This window comes from Penicillium solitum (assembly GCF_028829755.1).
Source record: "Penicillium solitum strain IBT 25940 chromosome Unknown utg000001l_segment0_segment0, whole genome shotgun sequence".
Classification (NCBI taxonomy): domain Eukaryota; kingdom Fungi; phylum Ascomycota; class Eurotiomycetes; order Eurotiales; family Aspergillaceae; genus Penicillium; species Penicillium solitum.
In genome coordinates this window covers 1,679,140-1,705,492 of record NW_027072121.1, presented here as the reverse complement: position 1 = coordinate 1,705,492, position 26,353 = coordinate 1,679,140, and the positions used below count along the sequence as shown (strand labels likewise).

Below are 26,353 nucleotides of genomic sequence, written 5' to 3'. Positions count from 1 at the left end.
GAGCATTAATCCCATATGGCTGAGTGGAGAGATGAGAAAGAAACGTGAGATCAAAAGATCAACCACGAAATGCAAATCTAAACATTAAATGAGAACAAAATGAAGAGATCATCAGGTCATTAGCCCACCGAAACCCTACCTTTCACACTTCACATCATTATCTTTCCTTCATTTGATATCGAATCAAATCAAATCCAAATCACTACCCCCTCTCGATTCTCTTCATCAAGGAATCCCTCATCCGCACGTTGACCACACCACCAACACCGTAGGCAGGAACAATCTTCCCCATGCGCGCAAAGCAACTAGGCACATAATCACGACGAATCCGGGCCGCACGTTCCGTCCAATGCAGACCTCCGGCCGGCTGTCGGTTATACAGATCTAAGCCGAGGAGGTGCATGGGCGTACTAGCGAACTGCATAGCAGCGGGACAGGCGAATTGCGCGATGCTAGATTTCATGGTTGGGCTTGAAGCGAGGAAGTCTGGGATTGAGGGCGCGATGAGGGCGGGGATGTTGAAAGAAGCCCAGATTGTGATGCTGTCGCGGAGACAGAAGAGGGCGTAGGAGACTTTGGGTATTTGGAGGGCTGGTACTGTGGGTGTGGAGGGAGGGAGTGGTGCGCGGAGGCTGGAATTATACTTCCGTGCAACTGGGTTTGTGTTTATGGGGCTGTTTCTAGCGGGCGATTCGGAGGGAGGAGAGGCGCCAAACATTTTGGCGAAGCGCGCGTCTTTGTAAACACAGATCGTCATGTTGACTATTGTTGTTGCGAAGAATTTGGGGAGGCCTGTATCGATGGCGTTGTAGGGCTGGTTATGTGTTGTTGATCTGAGAGTATCGATTGCGTTCGCTGTGAGGTAGGTCGAGGTGTATAGGGTGTAGATGAGGATGAATGGAGTGCTAAAGAAGAAGCCGCTGGGTCGAGCAACCATCGATCGGAGGCAGCTTTTTATTGTTTGGCCGATTGGGAAGCCCTTGGAGGCTTTTTCCATGATAGCACTGGAAGGATTAGCCTTGTATTCGATAATAGCACCTAAGAGCTCTGATAGTCACATACCGATCAATGATGGTGATCAATGGGCAGGTCAGCGCGCCGGCTGTTGCGGCACTAGCGACATCGACGCCGAGTCGTTTGCCTAGGTCCTTGGTATTCCATGTTGAAGTTGTGGAGCGTCCTCGTTCCTGGCCCTGTTGCTGCTTTACTGTCGCCATTGTAAATATTGTATCTTGCGCAACAGCATCCCGATTCATGCTCATATATGGACGAGAGAGAGATTATGCATTGAGTAAAAGGGTACACAAAGATAAGGTCAAATGAGACAAAATGAATTACAAATGCAAGATCTGAGAGAGTATTATATTCATCGTTGATCTCCCCCAGCTTCGGACGAGAATGACCCGGGCGCGACCCGGCGCCGGCTCTCCGATGCCGGCCCGATAAGCTTATCGGCTAAACACTGTGCCAAGGGTTTTATATTGTTTTGGTTTGCATACATCGTCTAGATAGAACATGATAATACAACTACAATCAAGTATAGCTTGGCTTCATTATACTCTTATTCTTATTTTGAAATCCCCTAACGCCACATACCAGTATCTTAACTACATATCTAACGAGCTTCAATCCCATCCATAGTGACATTGACCGCACCAGCTTGCACCAACTAAAAAAAAAAAAAGATTAGCAAAAATCCAAATTATGCAAGGGACACACATAATAATACATACCGCTCGTTGCAAGTCGTCAATCAAGTCATCGGCATCCTCAATACCAATACACAACCGGATCAAGTCTTCGGGGAAAGCGCGTTCCGCCCGTGTCTTCGCATCAATGCTAGCATGACTCATACGGCACGGCATACTGATCAGACTGTTGACACAGCCAAAGCTGACACTGATAGCAAAAATCTTGGCACTCTCCACAATGCGCTCGCTAATGGCCGTGTCACCGGTCTCGAACGAGAGCACAGCACCGGCGCCCCGCGCCATGGAGTTGTGGAGTTCGTATTGTGGGTGGGACCGCAAACCCGGGTAGCGCACCTTGAAGCCATGCGACTCAAGGAATTCGGCAATGCGCTGGGCATTGCTCTGCTGCTGGTCCATGCGGACCTTCAACGTCTTCACGCCGCGCAGTAGCAGCCAAGAGTCAAACGGCGATAGACCACATCCTGATGCGTTGATCGGGAAGTATAGGCGTTCTCCGAGCTGCAGGTCGTTCACGGCAATGACACCGGCCATCAGATCGTGGTGACCGGAGAGGTATTTGGTGCCACTCTCGTAAACGACATCGGCGCCGAAGTCGAGTGGGTTGAGGAGAAGGGGAGACATCATGGTGTTGTCCACCGAGACAATGCAGGCGGGGTTGGCTTCGTGGGCGGCGGTGGCAATTTTTCCAATATCGACGATCTTGATCAGGGGGTTTGTGGGGGTCTCGAGCAGGACCATAGTTGTCTTCGAGCTTAGGACCTCCTGGACCTTCTCGGCATCTGTGGTGTCGACGTGGTGCACAATGATTCCGCCGTTGGTCGAGAGGTACTTAAGCAGACGGTTGGTGCCACCGTAGAGGTCGTCACCAGTGACCACCTCGTCACCGGGGCGGAGAAGTCTTGTAATCACATCCAAGGCTGCCATGCCGGAGGTCACCACCAGGGCGCGCTGTGCCGACATGATCTTGGCCAAGTGACGCTCAAGATGTGTGCGAGTGGGGTTTCCGGACCGCGTATAGTCATACTCTCCACCGCCGGCGTTGGAGGTTTGTTTGAAGGTAGCACTCTATGCGATTTAATATGATTAGTATTTGTGGCCAAATCAAAGCACCATTGTGTCATCAGGGGTGAATCTGTACCTGATAGATAGGAACGCTGCTGGCATTGTATTGGTCACTGCCCTCGGTGAAAACCAGCTCGGTGGCAATATTGTACCGGCGACCGGTATGAGGGCTGGATGGAGCAGGGGAAGGTGGAAGGTCATTGCCTGATAGGTCAACCTGAGGGAAACCTTTCTTCACACCGCTAGATGACCCTGAAGCAGCATTGGGAATTCCGGATCCTGAAGCCGACATCGCTGTAGCGGGGCAGAAGGAGGGACAGTATGTATGTGGGTGTAGAGGACAATTGAGGATAATTGAAAGCAAAGAAGTCCAAAGATGCGAATATGTCAGAAGTAAAAAGGAGAATAGAAATAAAGATTGGAAACAGAAACAGAAAAATAAAAAGAAACCCAAGCAGTTCACAATCCCCCCCGGACAAGCTGACTCGTCCCAAGTCGGCGCTGATTCGTTGAGCCACGGTCATTGCGATCTCGTCATCCGCTAGTCCCAATTAGGTATGCAGGTATGTGGAGTTTTTATGAGTCAACAATCTACGGTGATTTAAGGGATTAACACATTATTTATTATATTAATATCACATTTAGATTAAATATCCATAGGAGATTAGTATATATAGATTTAAAGAAGGGATGCTTAATAGGTAATAAATATGAATAGGGAAACTATGGAAGTTTGATATCAATGCTACTATATACTATATAGTATATATAGGTTGTCTAGCCATCTCAAAAGTTGCGTCTTTGTTAAAATGAATATCGGTCTTGTGTATATCCCCAGTAAAGAAATATATCAATCGAAACTCAATTAGAAGCCATCTACTGCGCTTTTACAATATAGTTATATTCGTACTAGAGAAAGACTTATCGTTAGTCATCGAAGCACTTGCAACATTTTTACTTCCCTCTACATATCTGATTGCACGCACCCCCTTTAGTCTCGCAACTAGAAAAAAAAAAAAAGAAAAAACAAAGAAAAAACATACAAGGTTACAAGTTTCTTAAACACCTTATCCAGAGAGGAGCAACAGAAATGACATCGGGATCGAAAGCAGCATTCGCCTATCACGAACCATCAATCGAAACAGTCCTCAACTACACCGGCTTTCTTTTATCTCTAAACATAGTCAACACCTGCCTGGACAAGCTCCTCTACTGTGGATTAATTGGTCAACTCTTCATCGGTGTCCTGTGGGGTACGCCCGGGGCACAATGGTTCGATCAAGATATAGAAAGAGTGATACAGCAGATTGGATATTTAGGCCTGATACTCTTGATTTACGAAGGTAAGTGTGTGCAATTTCCTTTCTACTTGCTGGATATAAGTTCTTACATTAAACAGGTGGTCTATCAACCTCAATCAAGTCCTTGAAGGCAAACATCCTTCTATCGACAGCCGTTGCCATCACTGGAATCTGTGTCCCAATGGGCTTGTCATTCATTCTCAAGGAACTCGTGTCAGCGACATCTCTTCAGTCCTTCGCTGCCGGTGCAGCCTTGAGTGCAACTAGTCTCGGCACCACCTTTACCATCCTCTCAACCACGCAGCTAACAACTACAAGGCTCGGCACAGTCACCACCAGTGCCGCAATGCTAGATGATGTGGTTGGACTGGTCATGGTTCAAATTATCTCAAATCTAGGCGGAAGTACCGCCTCATTCAGTGCTGTGACTGTCATTCGACCCGTTTTTGTCTCTATCGGGTTCGCTGTTGGTCTTCTATTGCTGTGTGCATTCTGTTTACAGCCAGGATTAAAAAGATTGCTTGCTTGCAAAGCCAAGTTCCCAGCCTTTGTGGGGACCGCACAATTTGCTTTTCTTGCGCAGACGTGTGTGTTAGTTGGAATCGTGGCCGGTGCAACGTATGCTGGAACTTCGAGTCTCTTTGCTGCCTACCTTGCTGGAGTGATTGTCTCTTGGTTTGATGGGCTGGTAGCTGAAGCGAAAGCACCAATTCCTGCCTTGCATTCTGGTGCATCTCACGTGCAGACTTCCAACCATCAAGGAAGCACGCAGAATAGCAAGAACCGGCGTACTAAAGAGACACCCTCTTCGCCTACGCAACATCCCCGAGAGGCAGAAATAACCCAGAATGATACACCTACCGGTGAACTCTTCTACAGCAAATATTATAAAGAGCCGGTCAACCGAATCCTTCTCCCTCTTTTCTTCGTGAGTCCTTTCATTCGATTTAACAAGCGACGTACTAACATCAGTAGGCATCTATCGGATTCGCAATCCCCATAACCAAAATGTTCTCAGGTCAAGTTGTATGGCGTGGGATTATCTACGCCGCGCTGATGGCAATTGGAAAAATGATCACAGGCCTATGGCTCGTTCGATTCTCTCCGAGCCCTGTGTCGGGTATAATCTCTACCATCAAGAAATCATTTACACATGCCCGCTCCTACTGTACGAGTCCTCGGAGCACCAGCAGAAAGTCGAATCAAAACAAGAAAGCCCCACAAAGGCCAGCGACTCAAGATGACAGTGCAGATGTTTCAACACCCGATAATGCCAAAAACGAGCCTCAATCAACGAACAGACCCCCTGCATCCACTTCCCGCCCCGATTCCCGCATCTCCCTCCCCCCAAAACCAAAGTCCCTGTACCCGCCTTCCATCCTGGGATTGGCAATGGTCGCCCGAGGCGAAGTGGGATATCTCATTGCTTCAATTGCCGAAAGCCAAGGGATATTCTCCAGTGAATCTTCCGAAGGACCATCTGAGATATATCTAGTCGTTATCTGGGCAATCTCGCTCTGCACTTTGATCGGTCCGATCTTGGTCGGGACTCTAGTTAGACGTGTAAAGAAGCTGCAACAGTTAAGGGGGGATATCGGGTCTGATCCTTTGGGAGTTTGGGGCATTTAGTCTTCGCAGATACAGTGAGCGATGCCCATGCTATATTGAAGCTCGAACACGATACCATTGATACATAAATATACAATAATACTTCCGATGGCAATGACCTTATTTTCCTAAGGTACACACAAACACAGCCGTTCAGCCACCCATCTCCATGACCCCACCATCCTTGATGAGTCATCATGCTCCGGGAAATGGGATCCTTCTTGTCGAAAGCCACCTTCTTGCGTTCCGCAGGAGTCCAGGATGTGATGCCCTTCGAATCACCGCCCATACGCCCACGTGTGTTCTCCGTCAGGTTTGCTAATGTCCTTTTCCAGCCCCAGGGATCATTGGAATTAGCCGTAGCCTCGGGAAGCCCAACCGTCTCAACAGGCGGCTTCTCGTAGCGCGGGTGGTTCGAACCATGAATTGTGATACCGTGCTTAGCGGCATAAGCTTCGATATCCGCACACTGGCGATCCCACCTGATACCGTACGCTGAGACTTCAACCATGAAGCGAATGAACAGACCCATAATGGCCCCGATGTTCTTAGCTTCAGAGTCCAAATTGAAGAGACCATTTCGCTCAAGAGTAGCAAGCATAGAGAGGAACATTGTGGCGAAGCCCATAAACATCAATTTCACGGTAGGTCCGTCTTCACAGCTATATCCCATTTGTTAGCGTTCTATCAACACTCAGTATTCTGCTGGGAGCCAACAAACCCAACCATCGGCATGATATCATCCGTTTGGAAATACAGCGCCGTCGCTTCACAGATGGCCCACTGCATCTTCCAGTCACTAGCAGCCTCATCAAAATCCACAAACAGGTTCTCCACCAGCTCCATAATAGCATATCCAAAGAAGTCATTACAGATATACATCCCAAAGTTATCCGGGTCGCGCACGATAGTACTCTGCTTCAGCGCGATCCACTTCTCGATGCCGGCGGTCGTGAAGATCCATTTCTCTCCTGGATGCTCAGAAGCAGGCTCGAGGGTAGTGGTATCGTCCGCCTCCTGATATCGAATCAGCTATCGCCCCCGCACCGGAGACCGATCTTTCTCTCCTCAATAGTAAGTCACTAACCGCATCATCTTTCTTCTTCTGCTCTATAGACTCATCTTTCTCATCCTCGTTTTGTTTCGGATTCCAAGGCGCGCGTCCCAGACAAATATAAGTAAACGCCTTGACTGGGTCCCGGGTTCGCAATCTGAACTCCGAGTCTGCGTTGCGGGATACAGAGACAGGGGCCCATCGCTTATTTAGTGCCCGCTTGGTTTTCATATCTACTTCAGGGTTGGTTGCTTGGCCTTTGGACTTCTTTGCGCCACTAGCGGCGGAGTCGGTTGATTTTCTCTTGGGAGGCATAATGGAAGATTGTGAAATTGAGTATATGGATTAGAAGAAAAGGAGATCAAGTGGTTTTAAATTGAAATAAGTTGAGTGGATTCTCTTGGCTATCATAGATACGAGCGACGCGACGCTGACGCGTCGTGGGTCCGGCCCCGGGGTCAGTTCAGATACATCAAGGCCGATCAGAAGTCGACTTATTTTACTCTTCAACATAAATATCGTGGGTAGAATGATATAAATAGGTATATGAAGATAAGGAATTGAAATTTGTACATACTCCATCCCAACTCCCTCTGCATGCCAGTCCATGGCGTTTCCCCACATGACCCAAATCAGAGAACCACAGAAGACATAAGAAAAATAACAAAGAAACACTATCAAGCTCATCCAGACATTCATAAACCAGACCGTCCCTAAAGACAGAACAGACGAAAGAACCCCACAACACCGCAGCCGAGCCCACCTTGCCCCGAAAGCACTCCGTTTTGACACCAGAAAAAGAAAGCAAAGCTCCAAAAGATGACGGTATATACCAGCAGAGCTATTATATTAGAGTCTGCAAAGGAAACCCCGAGCGTACATTGTACTCCGGAGCACCCGAGTACACTCTCGACAGGTAAAGTGTACGTAACAACATAAAAATGAAGCGCAACATATTCCAGATCGTGATTGTTCATGCTGCCAGATCACCGAAACCGCCGTTGATGCCGAAGAATTGGAACCTGTTCAATGTTAGCAGGAGAATGTCCAAAAGAAATTTCTAGAACCACAAGTTCTTGGGAGACATACCAGTCCTCGACATTCAGCGTCGTTGGGGCAGTCGGCCCGCTACGGGAACTACTACTCCAGGTATCATTGTCCTGGCTAGCAGCGTCCATCGCGGCTCCACTCATAGTGCCATCAAGACCATGCATGGGCGGCCAAGCTTGCTGATGCTGGCCTTCCATGCCGAACATTTGCTGCGGCGGGTTGGGATGCATTCCCATCGCGCCCGGCAGTCCAGACATTATCGGCGGGCTACCATGTGATATAGACATGCTACGACCAGAAACGGGCGGCGGCTGGTTGTTCATCATCGGACTAGGGCGCGGGGCCATGCCCGGGGGCATTTGTGATGGGATCTGGAGGGATGGGTCGACTGTAGCGGGCTGGGGTGGTGATGTCAGCTCCGGGAAGAAGGCGGTGCCGTCTGGGAAGAGTTGGTCGGGTTGGAAGTTCTCCCAGAGGGAGGGGGAGAGGTTGGGCGAGGTGCGGGTTACTAAGAAGAAGTCGGGGGGTGTGGCGGGTAGAGAGAATTGGCCGTTGAACGGGGTTGTCGGCCTGGTGTTGGCTCGGGAATTACCCGTGCCGGTCATTGGGTCGTGAGGACCGCGGTGGGTGTTTGGTGATTGTTGGCCGCCGGGAGGGGGTTGGTTCAGTTCCCGGGAGGGCGTGACAGCGGGTGTCTGGGGCCGGGAGCGCTCGTATGACACGGGGGGTGTAGGCCCGCCACCATTTGGCATGCCGAGATCCATATCGTCGAACTTGCGTTTAGGCGGGTCGTGCCTCTTGGAGGAAGATGATTCTCCGTGCCGCGTGCGCTGATGTCTCCGGCCTGCAGCTTTCTGCAGTCGTTCTTCCAATACCTTGTTTCCAAGAATAGACTCGAACAGGGTGTTCACCATCTTCGCCACCAGCCAGACCTTTGATACGTCCTTGAGGGCTAGCATGCAGACGTTGATTCTTTCCTGGCAGGTGGCCACGATCGAAGGAACCGAGGAGCGCATTTGGTAAACGTGCATAATCAAGGCTGAGAATAGACTGTAGACAATAAATGCAGGCGTATAGCGGATCTCCCCATGCGCCTGTAGGTTCTCAACAATAGAGGTAATCATGCCTGCAGCTTGGAAGGCAATTGTTCGTGATGGATAAGCCATTTCTTCGACCCTGTAGTTATTGGGTGCAGACGAGGCAGGCGGCATATGAGCCCTGTGAAGGAGACAGAGCGTAGTGTAGTAATTAGAGTGCAAGAGAGCCGCCCAGAAATGATGCCGAGAGCGTTGCCAGCATACTTCTTTAGGGCAGTTCTGCAGCCAATCGGCAAGCGCCATATCCGAGTGGGTGAGATCCATGGCATTCATACGCCGTGATTTAGAAGCCACAGAGTACTGCTGCGACAGAACCAAGCCCATGATCTCGCACAGCTTGACATACTGCAGGAAGAACTGGACATGAACAGGGTCTGCTGGGTATTCGGCGACAATGTCGAGCTCATCCTCGATGAAATCGTCCTCTGTCACCATCTCAACATCCGAGTCATCTGTATTGATTCCAATCGGCCGTCCCAGTGCGACAGCAACAGATCGGTCTCGGGTGAACAGGGTCCACCAGATTCTCTTCCAGAGTCTTTTGTCTGGTTTGTTAAGCTGGGACATTTCGACACTGCGGTGCATTCCAGAGCCCTGAGCTACCACCATAGCGACCCGAGTCCAGTAGAAGACGTTCTTAGTGACATCTGTAACTAGTCAGAAAAGCCATCAAGATAGACTATTATAGATTGCAGACTCACCTTCCGGTCCCTCCCAGTACCAGCCCAAAAGCACTAATGCCTGCACGATAGTAACACGGTCATCCTCGTAGTTAGCATCATACAGTGCCTTGGCACGCTTATAAAAGGTCATAGCCGCAGGGGTGGTCGAGCCATTCGCATCCATAAGCTGCTGGTTAGTGCAGACTCTCGATCCTGCCAGCAGAATCGCCTGCAACAGTAGCAACGACGGAGGGTTCTTGGGGTCACGGTAGTGACGCATGAAGCGACTCTTATTGATAATCGGCACAACGGGGGCCACCCATTTGAAGTAGGCGTCAACCAACTCATCACACAGCGGTTTGGGCGGAAGCAGGAATGCGCCCCGCTGGTGCAGAATATCAATTTCCAAGTTGTCCAAGTCCGTCAACCGGGCGCGGGATCCTCTGACATTCGGTGGGAGCGGGTAATGCACGACATCTGCTGTTCCATGACGATCTTGAACCAGAAGAGACAGATTCGACGATTCGCCCAAGTACGCCACTCGGCCAGCTTCTTTTATCGGAGCACGGGCAAACTTCGGCTTCATGAATTGGGCATAGGCGTTATTGGCCGAAGCTTGTTGGGCGGCCTCGGCCTCGGAAAGGGCAGTATTGGGCATGCCGTCGACGCCCATCATGTTGTTCCGGTATCCAAAAGCATTGTTCTTTTCATCCGAGTCCGAACTTTTCTCCTTTTCCCTGGATGCAGAGACAGAGCCAGATACTGAATCGGCTGGCTCCTCAGTGCTCATGGGTCGGAAGTGAGAAGCTGTAGCGTCGACAACCGAGGCAGTTTGCGGTGGACTGTCGTCATACTGGGTATCTTCCTTGCTCTTGTTCTGATTGTTCTTCTTTCGTTTCGGAGACGGGATCTTGCACTCGATAGAGAAAGCGACACAATTGGTGCAGGGCACCCCGAGACTGGCTGCATCACATCGAACCTGGGGCGACGGGAACGGTTAGAGTGTGGAAGAAAAAAAAAATAAAGAAGAGACAAGACCAAGGGCAAACTCACCTTGCGAGCATGACATGTCTAATTGAATCGAAAAGAGAAATATCAGCCACATTTTTCCAAATCCAAGAAGGGGAGAGAGAATGTATCGCGATAAGGAACTGAGCCGAGGTGCGTTGAGAACCTCGGCAGAGTCGCGTCTCCCTAAAAACCCAGACGTACCTCGCACGCGCGTGATGCACGTTGTCTAGGATTAGATAAAACGAATTAGCAAGCGCTCAAAAATGCTTAACTTGTAGAGTTTCCCTTCAGGTACCAGGGAAGTGAAAAGCCGGGGGAAAAAACCCTGTCCCTCATGCTTTGCGCCCGCACACTCCCCCGCGACAATCCATTTATCACACCAGACACCGTGTTGCCAATATCTCCCCCAAAAGAAAAACTAAACAGGTACCAGAAAAAACCGGCTTACCTTCTGAAACTCAGCGGTTGGCCTTGTGGACCATTGCGCACCGTAATGCCCGAAGTCCCCGTCGAGCCCGCGTTGCTCGGAGCCGGGCTGGTGTGGTTGTCCGATAGCTGGTCGGTCTGGAATTCAGTGGTACTCATTGCCACAGTCTCTCCATCCAGGAATGTAGACTTGGTCAAATCGGAGAATTGGGGGGATGCGCTCGGAGGGGAAGGGAAAGCGATATGATATAAAGCGTGTCAGGCGGGAGTACGGGGTACGGGGTACGGGGTATAGAGAGGATAAGAAGGATCTTGAACACAGCAAAAGACGCCACGCGATCAAGGAAAACAGAACAATCAAATAAGAAAAAGTACCGGGGGAGGAGGAGGGGGAAGGAAAGAGGGAATATCAAAAGTTGGGGTGAAGTTGTGGCAATATCAAGTTTCTGGTGGAGTTTTCTATTTGGTCAGCATTTATCTACGTTACCTTTGGGTATGTATATGTATAGTTGATTCTTATAATATTATGATATATAATATATAACGATATCAGATATTCTCTATATTCTTCCCTTCTATTCCCTGCTCTCTACGTCTGCAAAGTAAAAAAAATTAAAAAAAGAACGAAAAGGGGCAAAAAGGTAACCCTAAGAACCCAGTGACCATATGGCGCAGGGGTTCACACCGAACCCTCATTGACTAAGCGCTAACTCGGTGTACGGAGTACGGAATAATAATAAATAATAAATAAAAAAGCCACCAAATATGCACTGTTGGAACCTGTTAGAACGGGGACCACAAAAAAACATGGAGATCGACAGATGGGGGTGGAAGACCGATGGAGGTAGCATTTGGTGGAATGCTTCTTTATGGGACATAGGAACTACTATATACTCTATGCATCGGCAAGCCCGGGAGGAGTACAATAATCTACAATAACCTATAAAGTATTAGTACATCCATGGATATGTACAATATAACTGTTGAAGTGCCAATCCCCAATCCCCCATTGCCAATCCTTTTAGACCCCAGACGCTAAACCGGCCCACTGCGTGGAAATACCATTGCCTTCAGCCTCGTTCGGGCTCGGGGGGATCGTCCCGACTAAAAGATTGGTTTTTTGGATAGCTGGCCATTTGCCCATGACGTGAAAAGTCTCCAGATCCTGCATTAGCTTCACGCCTTCAATGAATAAAATGACCACAGCCAGAGCCTACCGCCATACGGGAGGATGCGGAGGATGCGGAGGTGTGGAGGTGTGGAGGGGGGAATTGACATATACATTCATATCAAGGATTTCTCTCAGGACTGAACTCGGAGACAATATTTCGGTCACGGGCCATATTAGCGGGATGTGCGGATGTATATGCTGTGTGACCTGCTACTGCCCACTGGCCACCGCTTATAATGTACCTAGGTATACGTGTATAGGGTTTTTTTTCTAGGGCAAGCTAGTAAACTAGGAAACTTGGGGGATTTTTTTTTTTCATGACATGTGCTCGTGTTCAAACTGTTTCAGACATATTGAGCTAAAATGTACTCCGTACTCACTCCGTGTGTATAGCTGTAGATCATCCATGGATAACTGATACGCTCGAACTCAGCATCAAAGACAAACGGTAGAATTGCGGGGAGAGAAAAGAAAACACGGGGACGAAAATGATCAGGGGAAAAGTTGCGGGGGAAATCAATAATGAGCTACTCCATATCATCGATATAGATCCTTCAGTGATGGAGTATAATGGGGAAAACCTGGAATGAGCGCCAGCTTGTGATGCCTCGGCAACTTTTGAGCTTCGACCAATGAGAGTTCCCCATTAGTCTATTTCCGTTGAACTTGTGCGCCACTCTCTGACTCGTTGCTAAAGGATGTGCCTAAAGAATACATTGTCAGGCACCAGGTGTTTTCTTTTCTTTTCTTTTACTAGGCCCGTTCGCCGGAGATCACCGGTGAAACCATTGTGCCTTGGTATCACATTTGTAGGATTGCGGATCGGGAGTAAATGGAAGTCCGTGTGAGACGGAAATAATAGTAATATAAATCAAATCTTGTAGCTTTCCAAATTAGTGCCATTAATAGTCAGCTGGATCATAAAAAAATAAAAAAATACATGGAAAAGATCAATTAAATATGAATATAGCCCTATGCAAGTGATATCGTGGGCAGGGATCCCTATGTGTGCATTATACTAGTTTCATATCCCAACTATGACCACCCGTTCTTTCCTGATTTGCCCTTGCCCTTACCCTTGGACTTGGATTTGGACTGTTTGGTCCCATTAGACTGGGCTTTCTTCGACTCCTTGCGGTCCTCGTGGCCACACTCTGTGACTTCTTCGATGGTTTGGACCACGGCAGCCCCAACGGCTGTCACAGTGGGGGCAAAGTCCACACCGCTGACAAATTGCTCGCTGAGGAACTCGAGACCGGCCACGAAGGTGCAGAGGGCGCTTGCAATACAGAAATGGCTGATGGTCATGCCAATGTCGAGCCACGAGCCCTCATCGCGCACCATGAAGAAGAAGTTGAGGGTCATGATGTCTGAGATCGCCATAACAACCATGAAGAGTGCGCTGGGGGGTACCTCCAGGCGGCGGTTAAGAATACCTAGGTTGGCACTGATAATCGCGAAGGGGATAAGGATTTGAAGAATCAAGAGCGCGCCTTGGGCGAAGGGGTCGAATACGGGGATAAGGCGGCGAACGCTGTCGAGGGAAAAGGTCGAAATGGAAGCCACATTTCCAGTGCTGAAGAAAGCAGACTGCAGGAGGAAAAAGAAGAAGAGTGCCACGCGGACATCAGAGAGAGTAAGGGCACGGTAGTAGAACGTTTCACCATCGACGGTCGTCACCCCGGGATTCTTGGGTTTCTCCAAGGCACCTGCCGTATGGACGTAAATGGCATGTTCCAGGCGAACCCATGTCACAATGGTCATGCAGAATACAAAGTAGAACAGCCCTTCCCACGAGATTGTGAGAATGATAAATGTTGGCGAGAAGGTTAAGAAGATGATCATGAGTCGGTGCAGATAGTGGCTATTCGGATACAGACGGTGGAAGAATGGAAGCGTCAGGGAAGCCACTGGAATTTGGTTAGCATTTCTCGGTGAACATGCATTTCGTGGTCCTAGGGCACACATACCTAGCACAACCCATCCAACTACAATATTTCCAAAAGGCAGGCCTTGGCGGGCCTGGAGAGAGAGCACGGATGATCTAGTGACGATGACAGCAAGCAGAACCATGCCAAGCTGAATTCCCATGATGATCCGCGAGCCGACACGACCAATAGCATTTGGTTCTTGGGATTCTGGGTCACGATGTCCGATGATAGCATCCTCAAACAGCAAATACAAGATGCCAGTGAGGAACATGAGCAAACCACCATATGTGCTGCACACAAATTAGCTACATGAATATAGTTGTCGTAGAAAGGAAACTTACATTGTATCAAGGTTTTCAACCTTGATTACTGGGAGAAGAGTGAACGAACTCATCAAACCACAACCAAGAGCCCAAGTCGCAGACAATAACACGTGGCTGCGAATGAAGGTAAAGCCATGGATAGCAGGCCATAACGCACCCAAGGCAAAGCAGACGGTGAAGATTTCGCGATGGAAATACGATTGTACCATCGCCTCCATCACACCGAGGAATGCCAGTAGCTGGAGTCCAAACTTGAGGTATCCAGTGAAAGAGTGCACGTGGCCTAGTACAATCTGACGGCCGGCAATCAGAGCCTTACGGCGTGCGAAGACCTCTTCCCAGAAATAAACCGGGAAGAATGCATAGAAGTAGTAACGCCAGGATGAGCCCTGGTAGAGGAACACTGAGAACAAGGCGACCAGGATCGACGAGAAGAATGAGATACTCGCCGTCGTTCGGTGGGAGTCTGATGTCCCATGCAAGACGTGCAGATCAATAACCGTGGTCAGCGCATACGCAATCCAACCCAGGTATCCAATAGAGACAATGGTCCGCAAGAATAGCCAGTCATAGGTTTGTAGGTAGCGCAGACCCTCGAGAGCAACACGAAGAAGCTCGACAGATACCACAATAGCCTCCTCGTGATCACCATTGGAGATGAGTGCCTCAATCCTTGCCAGTCTGCCTTCAATCGAATTCTCGTGGTAGCCCGATAGAGGCTCATAAGGCACATACCGGATCACCGCGTCTCTCTTTTGATCTTCTTTGACATGGTACATCTCCAGAACTGCCTGTGTGTTGGCGAGAGCGGCCATCGCCTTTTCCTTGGGGCTCGCATTCAGATAGTCCAGCGGCAATTGACCAACGGAGTTGACAGGGAAGTCAAGTCCCACCAGATAGGCCATGAGCGCGGCAACATCGGCCTGTGCTACATCGTGTCGACGGACCTGGTCGAATCCCCAATCCGCCGAGAAACCATCTTCGTGACCTGCGGCGATTCCGGTAGCAGAGAGCTGGGGCCGCGCGACGCCAGATCCCCAGACGACCAACGGTGTCCGTGTGTTATCCGGATGACCGTCACCATGGCTGCCCGTGTCACTCATGCCATGGTCTGCGGTGAACACGAACGCCGTTTTATCATCTCCGTAGAAATCTTCTACTAACTTTGCAACGGCCTGGACTCCTTCATCCACCACCTTGATGTTGTGTAGGTATTCGTTCGAGTAGGGCCGGAAAGAGTGGCCAGTGGTATCCAGTCCAAGCAGGTGGAGGAAGAACACCAATTTGTCGTCCCGCAGTTTTCGGTCCAATTCCGGGTCGGTCTTTGCCGATTCGAAGAGGTCATGGACCTTGGAGAAGACCCAAGTATCCAGATGCGTCGCATCGACAGTGAAGTCCTCCGCTTCTTCACTATACATCTCCGCATCGACCCTGCCCGGCACGGCGCCCTCCTTGAACATTGGCAGGATATCGGGGCTACCCCAGCTCCAAGTGTGTCGACTCTTGTTGAACACACTGTCAAAGTCCACCGGGTTCATCTTCCACCCCGTGGTGACTGAGGACACATCCTCATAGAGACCTGCGATAAGCGCAACATGGCCTGGTCGTGATTCGGTGGGGACTCGGGTGTGCGAGACACCGAATGTTCCGTGAGAGAGGACTTTCGAGCGGATAAAGGGGGACAGGCGAATCAACTCGTTATTTTCTGGATCGGCGTCGGGGGACGGGTCAGGGAAAGCTTGGAAGGCCTTGTCGGCTCGTAGGCCGTCGGCGACAAAGAGGACGAGACGTTTGGCAGGTGCGGGGGCTTCGGATGGTCGTTCGACACCATATGATCGCATTCCACTAACAATTGGACTGACGAAGTAGATATCAAAGATTGAGTATGTATAGATCAAGTGGAAGACCACTGCGAGGGCAAGAAACCCAACACGGCCGAGACGCGCCATGATCTATGTCTCGTAGATACTCAAGTGTTAAAAGAATGGAAGTGGTCCACTGCCACAAGAAAAGGTAGGAAAATTCACAAAAAAAAAAGGAGATCTGAAGGTCAAAGACACAACACGTCAACCCGTCAACTTTTGAGACGCATTGGGGAACTTGGCGGTGAGAGCCAATCACAGGCCTCCTTTTGTTTACTCTACATTCAAAATAGTGATATTTTCCAATTGGCATTTAATTCCCCATAGAAGCTTTGTGCGGGTATTTATCAAGTTGGAAAAATATATATTGACATGAAGCTATCGAATATAGTGATCTAGAAAGATATGTAGCGCTTATATAGTAGGTGTGGGGGTTTATCCCTCCTTTGAGTGGCTCGGAGATAAAGGGCATACCATAGGAAGATAGTATCTCGCCGGTGAACATCTCAATACAAACCCGAGTGTTAATCTAGTGGCCTATGAAATAATACTCTCGAGAATATGAGTGGCAGCGAGGCGAGAAATTGAGGCGCCTTGCAATTTGTTAGAGGACCTTGCGAAGCATGTTTCACGAAGGGCCCACTGGCTGACGTTTCCTACGTACAACGTAGGCATACAAGGACACAAGGCATTAATATTATTTACTAAACTTAAACCATAATTAAATTAACGACCATGGAAGGTGGAGTTATTAACACTGATGTTATTGATGATTGAAACAATACGGCATCCCTAGTCCCAAACAAACTCCATGAAAATGAACAGACTCATCTAAAAAAACACCGAAGACTGACATTTAGCAACAGCGCCGCTATTGCGCCGGAAGAGACCGCCGCTTTGTGAGGGCATCAATGACTCGCGTATAAAACTTGGCTGCTTGTCCACGGACGAAGGTGATGTCCACGGTCAAAAAGTCTGGCAGCAAGTTGACCAGGTCGCGATCGCGATTAGGGTCCAAGTGAGGCAGGTATTGGAACTCAGTTTTGTCGTAATCAGCCGAGGCCTTTGGCACAACAAGATGGAAGTGAAGGGCTGCAAGGAGGTTAGAAAAATGCCCTCAATTACTAGGGAATTGAGCAACTTACTTCCGTTGATTCCAGTCTGGATACAATCGTATAGGTAATCTGACTCTCTGTTCTTGACATCACGAACGATCAATCCTGTTAAATCGCTGTATAAATCTTCTTTTAATTGGGCGAGCTGGGAAGCCTGCGCCGCTTCGGCGGTTGCAGCTGCATTAGCCCGGTTGGCGGCGCCGCCCTTGATGGCACTGCCAGGGACCTTTGATGCCCCCTCGAGGCTGGCAGCTGTGTTCCGCGCCGCAGCGAGCTTGGTCTGTAAGGCTTTGACTTCCGACTGGGCAGATGTAAGCTGTTCTTGGGCCTCGTCGGCGCTAGATTTGAGTCGAGCCAATTCATCATCACGGTCCTTGAGTTGTTTCTGGAGTCCACGGGTTTGCAGTCCTAGCTTTCGCTGAGTATCGATTTCGGCCTTGAGCGAAGCGACCAATTCATTCGATGCTGAGGATGTATCAATTCATATACCCTACCAGCTATAATACAACAGAAGAGCATACCTTTAGTAACGGTCTCACTTTGCTTTCGCAGTTTCTCCATGTTGGTGTTGGCTTCGACAATCCCAATCTCCCGTAGATTGCGATATTTACTCTCCAAAGCATCATGCCTCTTGGTCAGTTCACCCAGCCTGCGTCTCAGCTCTGGATCTCCACCCTGCTCGGAGTCGGTGCTTCCAAGCTTGCGTTTACGAGGAGAAGGATCTTGCGAGTTGCGTAATATGGATAACCGAGAGCGAGCGTTCTTCATGGGGGACATCGATTTGCGATTATAGGCCGGTTCCTCGTGAATGATAGTCTCATCTACAAGCTCTGCTGCAGGTTGCTCGTTCTGTTGAGAATCTTCAACTTCAGGTTCCTTTCCTCCCAGGCTCGCGGCACGGGCAAGAGGGCTCGTCTCGGCTTGTTCTGTGTGGGGAGCCTGGAAACTAACGTGTCGAGAACCACTTGGGGTAAACTGAAATTCACCATCTGTGTGTGTGCTGACTCCACGAGGTCGTCCTCGACTGCGTGCTGCGGCAGCCTTCGCGGCCTTGGGCGGCTGCTTCTTTGTGTTCCTTGAGACAAGCGGGTCTTCATTCTCCTGGTTGTCTGCATCCTCCTGTTCTGATACCATAACCTCCGTCTCGGTTGCCTGTGCAGATGTTTCAGCGTCTTGCGCTGTACGGCTGTTTCCTCTGGGTCGTCCTCGGCGGGTGGGCTTTTTGTTTGTAGGGGGTTCCGGGTCAGCTGTAGCTACAGCTGCTTGCTGCTTTCTTGTTCGAGTAGCAGGTTTGGCAGGTTTGGCAGGTTTGGTCTCGGTCACATTCTCGTTTGAGGTACGCGGTCTGCCTCTCCGTTTTTTGGCGGGAGGCTCGTGAGTTTCTTGTGTTTCTGTCGCTTCAACTTGCATGATGTCTTCATCATCTGAGCCCAATAGACCAGAAAGTTTGGGAGGGGCTTTCCGTTTGGGCATTGTGCAGGTGTATCTAAATATAATTGTTTGATGACAATTGCATACTCGCGGGACGCGCACCGACAACAACACCTGGGCACCCCGAACACCGCCTTCTCCGCCTTACGACATGTGACTGGCATCCCCCCGAGTCCCGCGCCACAAGCTGCCCCAATGATCTTCGGCAACTCGATTGTCTTGTCTTGATCACGATGAACTAGAATTAACTTTTATTCATCTTCCTTTTTTCCCCCTTCTTTTACTTAGAGGTCCTTATTCGCGCCATCATCGCGCTCTACCTAATTATTTCCTTATCGCCATGGCTTCAGCCGGTGGCCGAAGATGGCAGCAGTTCTTCCAAGAAATGGTGATGGTTGCAGGCACTGTGAGACTGTTCCTGTTTCAGATAGGATTGAATGCTTCTAATACTATTATAGTCTGCGTCCGCATATTTCCTTATTCGCTACCTTCTATCACGCCTTGATTTCGACCCAGAGAGCCAGAAGAAGGAGGAACAACGGCAGAAGTCCGCCGCCATCATACGCCGATTGGAAGGTGCGAATGAATCCGATGATGACACACCGCGGAAAGGTGCCAAACGGGAGAAAGGGCAACGAAAGAAAGAGCTCACCTTGAACCAATACGAACAAGCGATTGCGATGGATGTTGTTGCGCCAGAGGATATCCCAGTGTCATTTGAAGATATCGGCGGACTTGATGAAATCATCGAGGAATTGAAGGAATCAGTCATTTACCCACTGACAATGCCTCATCTCTACGCTTCCACGTCGTCCTTGTTAACCGCGCCTTCTGGGGTCCTCTTATACGGTCCGCCTGGCTGCGGAAAGACCATGCTTGCCAAAGCTCTAGCATCAGAGAGTGGAGCATGCTTCATCAACTTGCACATCTCAACATTGACAGAGAAGTGGTACGGCGACTCCAATAAATTGGTCAATGCAGTGTTCTCCCTTGCGCGCAAATTACAACCTGCGATCGTCTTCATTGATGAGATTGATGCTGTTCTTGGAACCCGGCGAAGTGGTGAGCACGAGGCAAGTGGTATGGTGAAGGCCGAGTTTATGACCCATTGGGATGGTCTTACATCGGCAAATTCGACGGGAGAGCCCCAGCGGATTGTTGTCCTAGGAGCAACCAACCGCATTCAAGACATTGATGAGGCCATTCTCCGAAGAATGCCCAAGAAGTTCCCTGTGACCCTTCCTCCGATTGCCCAGCGCCTTCGCATTCTCAGCCTGATTCTCAAAGACACGAAAGTTGATCGCGATAATTTCGATTTGCACTATCTTGTCAAGACTATGGCTGGTATGTCTGGTAGCGATATCAAGGAAGCATGCCGAGATGCAGCGATGGTTCCTGTGCGAGAACTTATTCGAGCAAAAAAGGCTAGCGGAATGCAAATGGATGCAATGGATCCCCAAGAAGTTCGTGGTCTTCGCACGGAAGATTTCTTCTCTCGCGCCGGTGGTATCAAGGTCATTCCGCAGCCTGCTCCATCATCCACCCCGACCGACAAAGTCTCCGAGAAGGAAGATGGAGACTGGAGTACTGCATCTGAAGCCACATCAGAAGCTGAGACTCGACACTCTGTGATGGCTGAGCCGCCAGAGTAAATATGAGGTACTTTCGGTTACCTTGTTGATATTTATTCTCCCCTTGTCCCGCAGCGCGAAGACTTGGCGTAATCTACTGGAAACGCCAGACTCTGGATTAGTGAATGGCTATCTTGTCTTTGATTTACGGATCGTTTGTTCTAGTATGGCCGGCTTGTTGATAGAATTTCGGATGTCATATGTACAGTGGGTTCGGATACAACAATCTAATACAAATCTTGCTCTCTAATTGTGATCTTATTGTGATCTTATATATTGTTCCTATTTGATCTCAATTTATATGTGGAGCAGATATTCTCGGGGCCGACGAAGTACCGGGTACACACGAATAGGTGGCCTTCACCGGGCAACGTCATGTACCGCTACTTTGCCGAGCGGCGAAGTCACCTGTCACCAGAACTTGCCATTCTAGTTCTTTAAGACTCTATACTCTGCCTTGAAGACGAATAAAAGAGAAAGAAAACAATCCTGTCTCTCAATTATCCTAATTATTCTAATTCTTGTAATCCTTGTGAACAATCTTGTATCCTACTCTTTAATTACTCCACGTTCAAAAAGGTGCGGGTCGTTATCGTCACGCCTCCTTGGCCTCCTATCGCCTACCCTCCCTCACCTCACTCTCTTGTTTTCCATACTTTCCAAAGGTTTTGTTTGTTATTGGAACTCTTTGCTTTATATTTTGGATGAATACCTGAATATATGATCGAACGTATCCCGTCGTGATCCTAGTCAAAAGGCCACGAATGCGAGTCCGGGGGTGGATGACGAATGGGTTTCTCCTAGATCAACTCTGATGGCAACTGGTGCCTTGGCGGTACACATTTCTCTAAGGGGGCTTTTATTTTGCATCTTTAGACCCATTTGCTGGATTCACAGGAATGAGTTCTCAAAATAGCTTTGTCAATGCTTCCCCAAGCTCCAACACACTCAGCGCAAGCACAACTTCAACCTCTACGGTTCGATCGCGTCCTCGCCGCTTAGTTCCATTCATGGACGACGAAGACGACAGCAATAATGTTACGAACTACTCCTGCCAAGATGATGCCCAACCCTTTTCCTCGGGTTTGTCAACGACGCTTGCGCCCTCCGAGGGTGGAACGACTCGGTCCCGCGGAGCGACTCCCTCGCCATTGTCATCCCGTGGAGCGTCACCACTTCCAATAAAGCACCTACCACGCGCGACCGAATCGATCAATCGTGGCACTCGCAGTGGGCCAACATCGTTTCCTTGGAGTGGGTCATCAAAGGCCTCGTCGTCGGGAGGTGCTGCGGACTTTCTGGACTCCTCGTGGTCCTCTCTTCAAAGCCTGGCGTCTTCAGTACTCGGGAGTGATGCCGGGCAAGCCACTCCGAATAATGTGCCAAAGACGCACACGCGAAGGAAACCGTCTCGGTCTGACGTATATATCAAGAGTACCCCCAGGTCGACCTGGGGTCCATCGGCACCGACCGCTCCGCAGTTCGGAACCGGGACAAAGGAGGAGCGACAGGCTTTGGTGCAGGCCAAAAAGAGAGAAGCGCTGCTCCTCGCTGATAGTGACCCGATCGCAAGCCGTACGCTCCCTCACAAAAGACGCGACTCTGGCGACATTTCATATCAAGCGTTTGAGCCAGAGCACGATGAAGACGCTCTGGCCTATATCCACAAAGTGCAACCCACAGACACCATCACCGGCGTGACGATCAAATATGGCTGCCACCCTGCAGTGTTTCGGAAGGCGAACGGTTTCTGGCCCAACGACAACATTCAGAGCAGGAACACTGTTCTCTTACCAGTCGATGCGTGCTCTGTGAAAGGCCGGCCTGTTCCCAGAGCGCCCGTTGACCTGTTGAGTGACAATGACGAAGACCCCAGCGACAGCTCGATAGCCCCCACGGCTGCCTCTATCGATGATACCTCTGCTGAACAGGATACGCCTACAACCGCATCTGGGGCCGATGGCAATCATGCTTGGAAGCATGAATCGTGGGTACACATGGATGGGTTTCCCGGACCAGTGCAAATTGGCCGTGTTCCTCGGAGAGCATTGGGATTCTTTCCGCGTACGCGTCGAAAATCTATATCTTATTCGGATGCAGAACCTCCCGATTTTTACCGAGAAACAGTCACTCCCCCGTCTCCTACCGGGTCACCACCTCCCCCTTCGTCCTTTGGCATACTACCACGAACTCGACCGAATGGCGACCAGCCCAAACCCAGACCCACACACCCCGGTCGTCCTCAGCATCGCCGCCAGCGCAGTAGTATCCACCTGTCTGCCACTGGGGTGGGAACCCTTGACCCCACCTCGACTGGTCCAGGGCCTGCGTTAGATGGGTTCACCCGGTTCTTCGCACAGCACATGCCGAATCTCACACCGGCACAACCCCCAGAAAATTCCCGGACAACTTCTTTTGACTCCACATCCACTGTCCCATCCAATGCATCGACTGGCCTTGAGAACATTGGTGGGGCTTTTGAAGGGTGGGTTCGAAAGGTAGCAACGCGCGCTAAGGCCGGGATCAATGAGCTGCAGCAGGGACCATCCACCCAGCAGGGTAGCAGCAGGGGTCGCAATATGTGGCGGATGGACGACCTAATTGAGCTTGATGATGGGATGGTGGATGGCCGGAACTCCCCCAGTCCGCTCAAGGGTGCATCGCGGAGGTCTGAGTTACAGGCCACCTCATCCTCATCCTCATCTAATCGATACAATAGCCCTTCGGCGGTGGCAGCGAGCAGGTCTCGTGCGACTGGATTTGGATCGGGCTCCGGTTCATCCGCATATGGCGAGCGAGTTAAGGATGATTAACGTGTTTGAATTTCCAAGCGTACATAATAAGAGTCTCCGCGTTTGTGTATTCTTCGGAGTTCAAGTTTCTTGCATTTCCTTTCTTCCACATTTTTCTTTTCCCTGAGCGGCTTGGTACTTTTTGTTCCCACTTTGGGCGGTGCCATTTTCTAATGTCATGCTATATCAATATTTGGCATTGGAGCATCGTGTGCATGAGAAGTTTATTTAGATAGGACAGGATGTTAGACTCTACCTTGCCATTTGCATCAAGCTCATTGATCCGATTGAATATTCAGCCAATGTTCTTAATTAGCCAGGCTGTTGTGTGACGGATTGGTGTTGCTTTGGACTGAATGGAGGCCCTTTATCATCTCTTCTCCTTCGCATATTGGATGTACAATATCTTCAACCTTTTTTTTTTCATTCCAAATAGACTACTTGCTCACCGATATGCGTCGAGCTTCTTTTCGTTTTACTATTTTACCGTAGCATTGCAGAAATCTTACTTCGGACTACTTCTATAAGAGTATAGTTCAGACGCTAAAGAGATTAATTGCTTTCCTCCCTCACTTGGCCCGAGGTTTATCCTTATTTTCCCACCTATGAGCACGCCTTACACCAAATATCACAGCTCATCCCCAATGATAAACAAGTTGTCCATAGTGGGGTGACTTCAATTGGACTCCAATTTCCCGGGCAAGAAGATTTTTAATTCTCCATGGCCTAGATTGGAGGGTCAATTTTGTAGAGTAGGTAGAAGACGAACTATATAAGAGTGAATTAACCGCTATCTTTTGACTCGCCCAGCTTGAGCTCTAAAACTTCGAAGATGCGGTCGATAACAAGCACCTCCATGCTCCTTTCCACTTCGTTCTTCTCTATAATATGCGGAGCAATAGCCAAACCCCTCTCATCCAAAACAACAGGAACTACAGCAAATCCCCCAACAGCAACCCTATCAACAAGTAACGAAAGCCCAAAGACAATCTTTGTGGGCCGCTCTCTTCCAGAGTTCAACCAGGACCTCTTCCTGGGCATCAAGTATGCCGACAAGCCGATCCGCTTCACATCAGCCGAGCTCAAGAGCGCCTATGCATCCAAGGATAGTAATTCTGGAACTTATAATCTATCTCAATCAGGACTCAGTACTACTTCCAAGTCGGTATACTACAACGCTACGGATTACGGCTATGACTGTCCTGCATATGGGTCTGATACCACCAACATGGTTAACAGCGGTCTGATCACTTTGAATGAAGACTGCTTTAACTTGAACATAATACGACCCAATGCAGACGAGAATCACGAATTGCTTCCAGTTATGATCTGGATTTTCGGTGGCGGGTGGACACAGGGCGCTACTGCAGATCCGAGGTATGTTGGTCGAGGGCATACCCGGGAGTGCTCGATGGTTGTGGCTAACCTTATGCTACACTGTCCACAGATACAATATGAGCTATATCGTTGAACAGAGCGTGTTGAACGGAAAGCCAGTCCTGGGTGTTTCTATCAACTACCGCCTGGCGGCATTCGGATTCCTTGACTCGGAGGAAGTAAGGGTAAGACCACTGTATACAGACTTGGATGTGGCAGATTCTCGATACTAACTTGCACTTCAGGCCGAAGGAAACACCAATCTAGCACTGCGTGACCAGCGCACAGCTATGCGTTGGGTAAAGAAGAATATCAAAGCTTTTGGGGGTGATCCGAGCAAGATCACTATCTGGGGCGAGTCCGCGTGAGTCTGTGGAAATATATTCTCGGTATATCAAATGCTTATTCTCGAATACACAGTGGTGCATATAGTGTCGGAGCCCATCTGGTAACCAACAATGGCGATAATGAAGGTCTTTTTAGAGCTGGTATAGTCCACTCCTACCATTTTTTATAACACCAGACTAAGCTCAACTAGCAATCATGGATTCTGGAAATGCCGTTGGGCCCCCATACAACGGAACAGAATGGCACCAGCCAATGTATAACCGAATCGTCGAGAGAGCTGGGTAAGTCAATGTCGAACAAGTCTTCTCCACAGACACTGATATATCATCCCCAGATGCACCAATTCAACGAATACCCTACAATGTCTCCGTGAACTACCCTACGCGACCTTATACAATACTGCAAACGAGGGTCTAGAATGGTTTGCTACTGTCGACGGCTCATTCATAGCCCAATATCCACAAATCAGCTATAAACAAGGCAAATTGGCCCGGGTACCTATCTTGATAGGGACGAATACCGACGAGGGTACCAGTTTTGGGACGACAGGCACAAACACCGATGAGGACTGCATCAACCAATTGACTAGTAAGTGATATTGCATATCATATTTACCGTCGCATATTATGATAACGTGCTAAGCGAGTGCCACAGCATCCAAGCGCTGGGTGCTCGATCATTCCCAAGCTACCCAGTTGCTATCCTATTACCCCAATATCCCCGCCATCGGCTGCCCCTATGGCTGGGGAAATACAACCTGGCCCTCGCTGGGACTCATGTACAAGCGCTATGCGTCCATGGCCGGTGATGTGACCATGGTCGCGCCACGGCGCTTGCTAGCACAACGGATGGCCGGCTGGCGCGACAATGTATATTCATACAGATGGGATGTGGCGGCATTGAATAGCTCAACCACGATTGGGGTGCAACACTTTGCAGAGGTATGTAATAATTCTGTAGTAATCCACCTTGTCTTGGATACTACGCAAGTTTCTAGCCTGCATGATGGACTGACGCTTGTATCTGGTTTAAAGATCCCCTTCGTCTTTGCAAATCCAGTGCAAACCATCACACCGCTGGGATCCGATCCTGCGCGCTTGGAACTGGGACAGATGGCAGCGCGGATGTGGACATCATTTGTGACAGACCTAGATCCCAATGGACATGGTGGTTAGTAGCATATGCGTGCGGTTAGATTCTATTGCCTGGAAGCTGACTTGTCTTCTAGTGTCTGATATTGCCAAATGGCCCAAGTATTCGTCCCGCGCCACGAACTTTGTTCTCCGCTTACCCCGGAATGAGAGTTATGTCGAGGCTGACACTTATCGTGTGGACGGGATTGATTATATCAATAGCATCGCGCGGTGATGTGGAGGTGAAGTCAAGCTA

The 26,353-nt window shown here is 49.5% G+C and overlaps 10 protein-coding genes across 10 annotated transcripts; 4 read left to right on the top strand and 6 right to left on the bottom strand.

Annotated features, from left to right (window-relative positions):
• Positions 1 to 202: 202 nt before the first annotated feature.
• Positions 203 to 1,217, bottom strand: N7455_000689 (uncharacterized protein; the record flags this gene model as incomplete). Its single annotated transcript, XM_040958009.2, has 2 exons — positions 203 to 1,004; positions 1,063 to 1,217. The coding sequence occupies 2 exons, from the start codon at positions 1,215 to 1,217 to the stop codon at positions 203 to 205; spliced, it is 957 nt and encodes a 318-aa protein (XP_040811474.2).
• Positions 1,218 to 1,615: 398 nt separating this feature from the next.
• Positions 1,616 to 3,066, bottom strand: N7455_000688 (cystathionine beta-lyase STR3; the record flags this gene model as incomplete). Its single annotated transcript, XM_040958110.2, has 3 exons — positions 1,616 to 1,669; positions 1,734 to 2,777; positions 2,851 to 3,066. The coding sequence occupies 3 exons, from the start codon at positions 3,064 to 3,066 to the stop codon at positions 1,616 to 1,618; spliced, it is 1,314 nt and encodes a 437-aa protein (XP_040811578.1).
• A 798-nt stretch (positions 3,067 to 3,864) lies between these two features.
• N7455_000687 (cation:proton antiporter) lies at positions 3,865 to 5,704 on the top strand (the record flags this gene model as incomplete). The annotated part of the gene is made up of 3 exons (XM_065603851.1): positions 3,865 to 4,117; positions 4,174 to 5,003; positions 5,051 to 5,704. The coding sequence occupies 3 exons, from the start codon at positions 3,865 to 3,867 to the stop codon at positions 5,702 to 5,704; spliced, it is 1,737 nt and encodes a 578-aa protein (XP_065462342.1).
• On the bottom strand, positions 5,631 to 7,052 carry N7455_000686 (uncharacterized protein; the record flags this gene model as incomplete). Its single annotated transcript, XM_040958030.2, has 4 exons — positions 5,631 to 5,734; positions 5,825 to 6,345; positions 6,405 to 6,700; positions 6,771 to 7,052. 4 exons carry the CDS (start codon positions 7,050 to 7,052, stop codon positions 5,631 to 5,633), a joined length of 1,203 nt encoding a protein of 400 aa, XP_040811526.2.
• Positions 7,053 to 7,710: 658 nt separating this feature from the next.
• Positions 7,711 to 11,142, bottom strand: farA (CeGAL family transcription factor; the record flags this gene model as incomplete). Its single annotated transcript, XM_040957977.2, has 6 exons — positions 7,711 to 7,759; positions 7,827 to 9,531; positions 9,586 to 10,525; positions 10,600 to 10,617; positions 10,759 to 10,783; positions 11,006 to 11,142. 6 exons carry the CDS (start codon positions 11,140 to 11,142, stop codon positions 7,711 to 7,713), a joined length of 2,874 nt encoding a protein of 957 aa, XP_040811508.1.
• A 2,047-nt stretch (positions 11,143 to 13,189) lies between these two features.
• On the bottom strand, positions 13,190 to 16,357 carry N7455_000684 (mannose-ethanolamine phosphotransferase MCD4; the record flags this gene model as incomplete). Its single annotated transcript, XM_040958042.2, has 3 exons — positions 13,190 to 14,064; positions 14,125 to 14,375; positions 14,427 to 16,357. 3 exons carry the CDS (start codon positions 16,355 to 16,357, stop codon positions 13,190 to 13,192), a joined length of 3,057 nt encoding a protein of 1,018 aa, XP_040811510.2.
• A 784-nt stretch (positions 16,358 to 17,141) lies between these two features.
• On the bottom strand, positions 17,142 to 18,858 carry N7455_000683 (putative chromosome segregation protein (Pcs1); the record flags this gene model as incomplete). Its single annotated transcript, XM_040957994.2, has 3 exons — positions 17,142 to 17,362; positions 17,416 to 17,850; positions 17,907 to 18,858. The coding sequence occupies 3 exons, from the start codon at positions 18,856 to 18,858 to the stop codon at positions 17,142 to 17,144; spliced, it is 1,608 nt and encodes a 535-aa protein (XP_040811513.2).
• Positions 18,859 to 19,064: 206 nt separating this feature from the next.
• N7455_000682 (protein-degrading AAA family ATPase MSP1) lies at positions 19,065 to 20,689 on the top strand. The gene is made up of 2 exons (XM_040958069.2): positions 19,065 to 19,222; positions 19,275 to 20,689. The coding sequence occupies exons 1-2, from the start codon at positions 19,157 to 19,159 to the stop codon at positions 20,466 to 20,468; spliced, it is 1,260 nt and encodes a 419-aa protein (XP_040811544.2). The 5' UTR covers positions 19,065 to 19,156; the 3' UTR covers positions 20,469 to 20,689.
• A 657-nt stretch (positions 20,690 to 21,346) lies between these two features.
• On the top strand, positions 21,347 to 23,260 carry N7455_000681 (putative LysM domain protein; the record flags this gene model as incomplete). The annotated part of the gene is made up of 1 exon (XM_040958001.2): positions 21,347 to 23,260. The coding sequence occupies one exon, from the start codon at positions 21,347 to 21,349 to the stop codon at positions 23,258 to 23,260; it is 1,914 nt and encodes a 637-aa protein (XP_040811491.2).
• An 811-nt stretch (positions 23,261 to 24,071) lies between these two features.
• Positions 24,072 to 26,332, top strand: N7455_000680 (putative triacylglycerol lipase (LipA); the record flags this gene model as incomplete). Its single annotated transcript, XM_040958086.2, has 9 exons — positions 24,072 to 24,616; positions 24,687 to 24,801; positions 24,862 to 24,980; positions 25,037 to 25,104; positions 25,155 to 25,245; positions 25,299 to 25,552; positions 25,619 to 25,905; positions 25,999 to 26,134; positions 26,193 to 26,332. 9 exons carry the CDS (start codon positions 24,072 to 24,074, stop codon positions 26,330 to 26,332), a joined length of 1,755 nt encoding a protein of 584 aa, XP_040811442.2.
• Between the last annotated feature and the right edge of the window lie 21 nt (positions 26,333 to 26,353).